The sequence below is a fragment of the Thunnus albacares genome, chromosome 20 (assembly GCF_914725855.1).
Source record: "Thunnus albacares chromosome 20, fThuAlb1.1, whole genome shotgun sequence".
Lineage (NCBI taxonomy): Eukaryota > Metazoa > Chordata > Actinopteri > Scombriformes > Scombridae > Thunnus > Thunnus albacares.
In genome coordinates this window covers 23,322,437-23,324,734 of record NC_058125.1, presented here as the reverse complement: position 1 = coordinate 23,324,734, position 2,298 = coordinate 23,322,437, and the positions used below count along the sequence as shown (strand labels likewise).

Here is a 2,298-nt window from a genome sequence, read left to right as displayed (position 1 = left end):
CCACCAAACAGGACAGGAAGAGACTACAACGGACAGTCAGGTCTGTAGAAAAGATTAACGGTGCAGACCAGGACCTGTACACCTCCAGAGTCAGGAAACGGACAGACCTCTCACACCCTGGACATTACCTATTCCAACTTCTCCTCTCTGGTAGGCGTTACAGAGCACTGTACACCAAAACCACCAGACACAGGAACACTTTCTTCACCCTTGCCATCACACTAATGAACAGTTAACTCACTGTGTCACTGTGCAATAACACTAAAATACCAACTGTACCTACATATCATACATATTTATTTAGTTTAAAATACAAAATGTGAAATACATTTCACTCATGACTGTATATTTTAACAGGCTATATGTACTGTACACAACCACCTACATATATTGTATAATGAATTTAACCATTCAGTATTTATCTCAGCACTCTGTGCATTCTTTGCACCATTTTATGCACTATTTGATTGATTTGATTTGCATGAGTCTGATTTTTTGTATGTATTTGTACCATTTTGTAAAAAAAAACAAAACAAAATGTATAATTTCTCTTTAGAAAGCTAAGGTTGGAGCGTTGGGGAATGTCGGCGAGCAACCTGAGAGCATGGTGAGCGCAGGTGAGGAGGGGGAGATGGAGGTGGAGCTCACAGTTTGTGGTACCAGATGCCGCTCACAGGGGCAGCCTGAATCATGGATGAGCCTCAGCACGTCGTTCCTGAAGCGCACACCTACCAGGGCATACAGGATTGGGTTAAGGCAACAACGGGTGTACGCCAAGGTGCAGGTGATGTACTCCAACAGGAGGCCACAGAACTGCCCCGCCATTTTACGTGACAGCACCACGGTGTACGGCAACTGGAAGATCAGAAATATCAGCACCAGAGCCACCATCAGCTTCAAGGTACGCTGCCGATGCCACTGCTTCCCCCGCCGATGTGCGTTTCCTTCCCACAGCACTTGAGCGATCAAAGAGTAGCATGTCACCATCACTAAGAAGGACAGGCAGAAGACAGCAATGATGGTGCCATTGGTGGCCATTTTGACATTTCTAGGCGCTACCATGCCACAGTATGCATCAATTCCTGATACCGAAACCCCTGAGAAGAGGATTTCAGGCAGGCTGAGGAGCACTGCAACAAACCACACACCTACAGCAGAGATCTTCCCCGCTGTCAAGATCTGGCTGCGCAGCCTAAGCATCACTTGGGCTTGTGCCACCACCATGTAGCGGTCAACACTGATGCAGGCCAGCAGCAGCAGCCCACTATATGTGTTGATAGCATAGCATGCACGCGTGGCCTTGCAGAGGGGAGTGGAGAAGATCCAACCCAGGTTAGTGTCCACCGCCTGTAATGGGAGCGTGAGGAGCAAGAGGAGGTCAGCCAGCGCCAGGTGGAACAGGAAGACATCGGTCATGGAGCGAAGCCTGAGGCGGCGGTAGAGAGCGAAGGTGGCGATCACCAGGCAGTTTCCCATCACACCCAGCAGGAAGATCAGGCAGAAAACACAGGTCTGGAACATTTTGATGGTGAACTCCTGCTCACCAGCCTCACACCAGTCAGAAGTGTAGTAGTAATCACTGAGGTCTGTGATGTTACTTGAGTAGTTTGAGTAGTTTGAGTAGTTTGGGTAGTCATCGTTATCAATGTTGCCCTGGTAGCTGGAACCCATTGCTGGTGGAGAATACATGAAGACCAGTCAGTTTTATGTGTAAACAAGTGAGCGTACATTTTGTGAGTCCAGGAAAAATTATAATGTTACAGCTAAGGTCAATGTTAAAGGACAGGTCTGTCTCAAAACAACAGTCAGATGTCCATATAAACACTGAAAGAGGTTTTCCTCAGTGCAATCATTCCTCCTGTTCATAATAACAATTAAAAGATCCCCTTCAAATGTGCTTTCAGTGTGAGTGATGGGGGCCCAAAAGCCACAGTGTGTCATTAAGTGCTTTCAACACACAGTCACAGTCACAGTCATTTTGTCTGCACAAAATGACTGTGTCCCCATCATGCGATGCCACGCACTGTCTGAGTTAGTCATATCAAGTGGATATTTGATCCATTTACAGTCTTTTTAGCATGGAATTCCCTCTTTGTGTTTCCTCGGAAAGTGTTTCCCTGTTGAGCTGCGGTGGAAGTATAGTAACAAAAAGAGGGACTTTGGCATTAAAAAGACTGTAATAATCAAAGATATCTACTTGATTTGACTCATTTGGATGGCTGAAGCTTCCAATCCAATAATTCTCTAATAATTTGTAGAGTGAGTGTGTTCAGATTAGTTTTTTAAACTTTCTAGTAC

At 45.7% G+C, this 2,298-nt stretch overlaps 1 protein-coding gene across 1 annotated transcript; it reads right to left on the bottom strand.

Moving 5' to 3' along the window:
* Window positions 1-518: 518 nt before the first annotated feature.
* ccr10 (chemokine (C-C motif) receptor 10) lies at window positions 519-1,671 on the bottom strand. Its single transcript, XM_044338492.1, has one exon. It carries the CDS (start codon window positions 1,669-1,671, stop codon window positions 553-555), a length of 1,119 nt encoding a protein of 372 aa, XP_044194427.1. The 3' UTR covers window positions 519-552.
* Window positions 1,672-2,298: the final 627 nt, after the last annotated feature.

Excerpts from the sequence above, each read along its gene's own strand:
- ccr10 (XM_044338492.1), bottom strand. The coding sequence starts at position 1,671 with ATGGGTTCCAGCTACCAGGGCAACATTGATAACGATGACTACCCAAAC.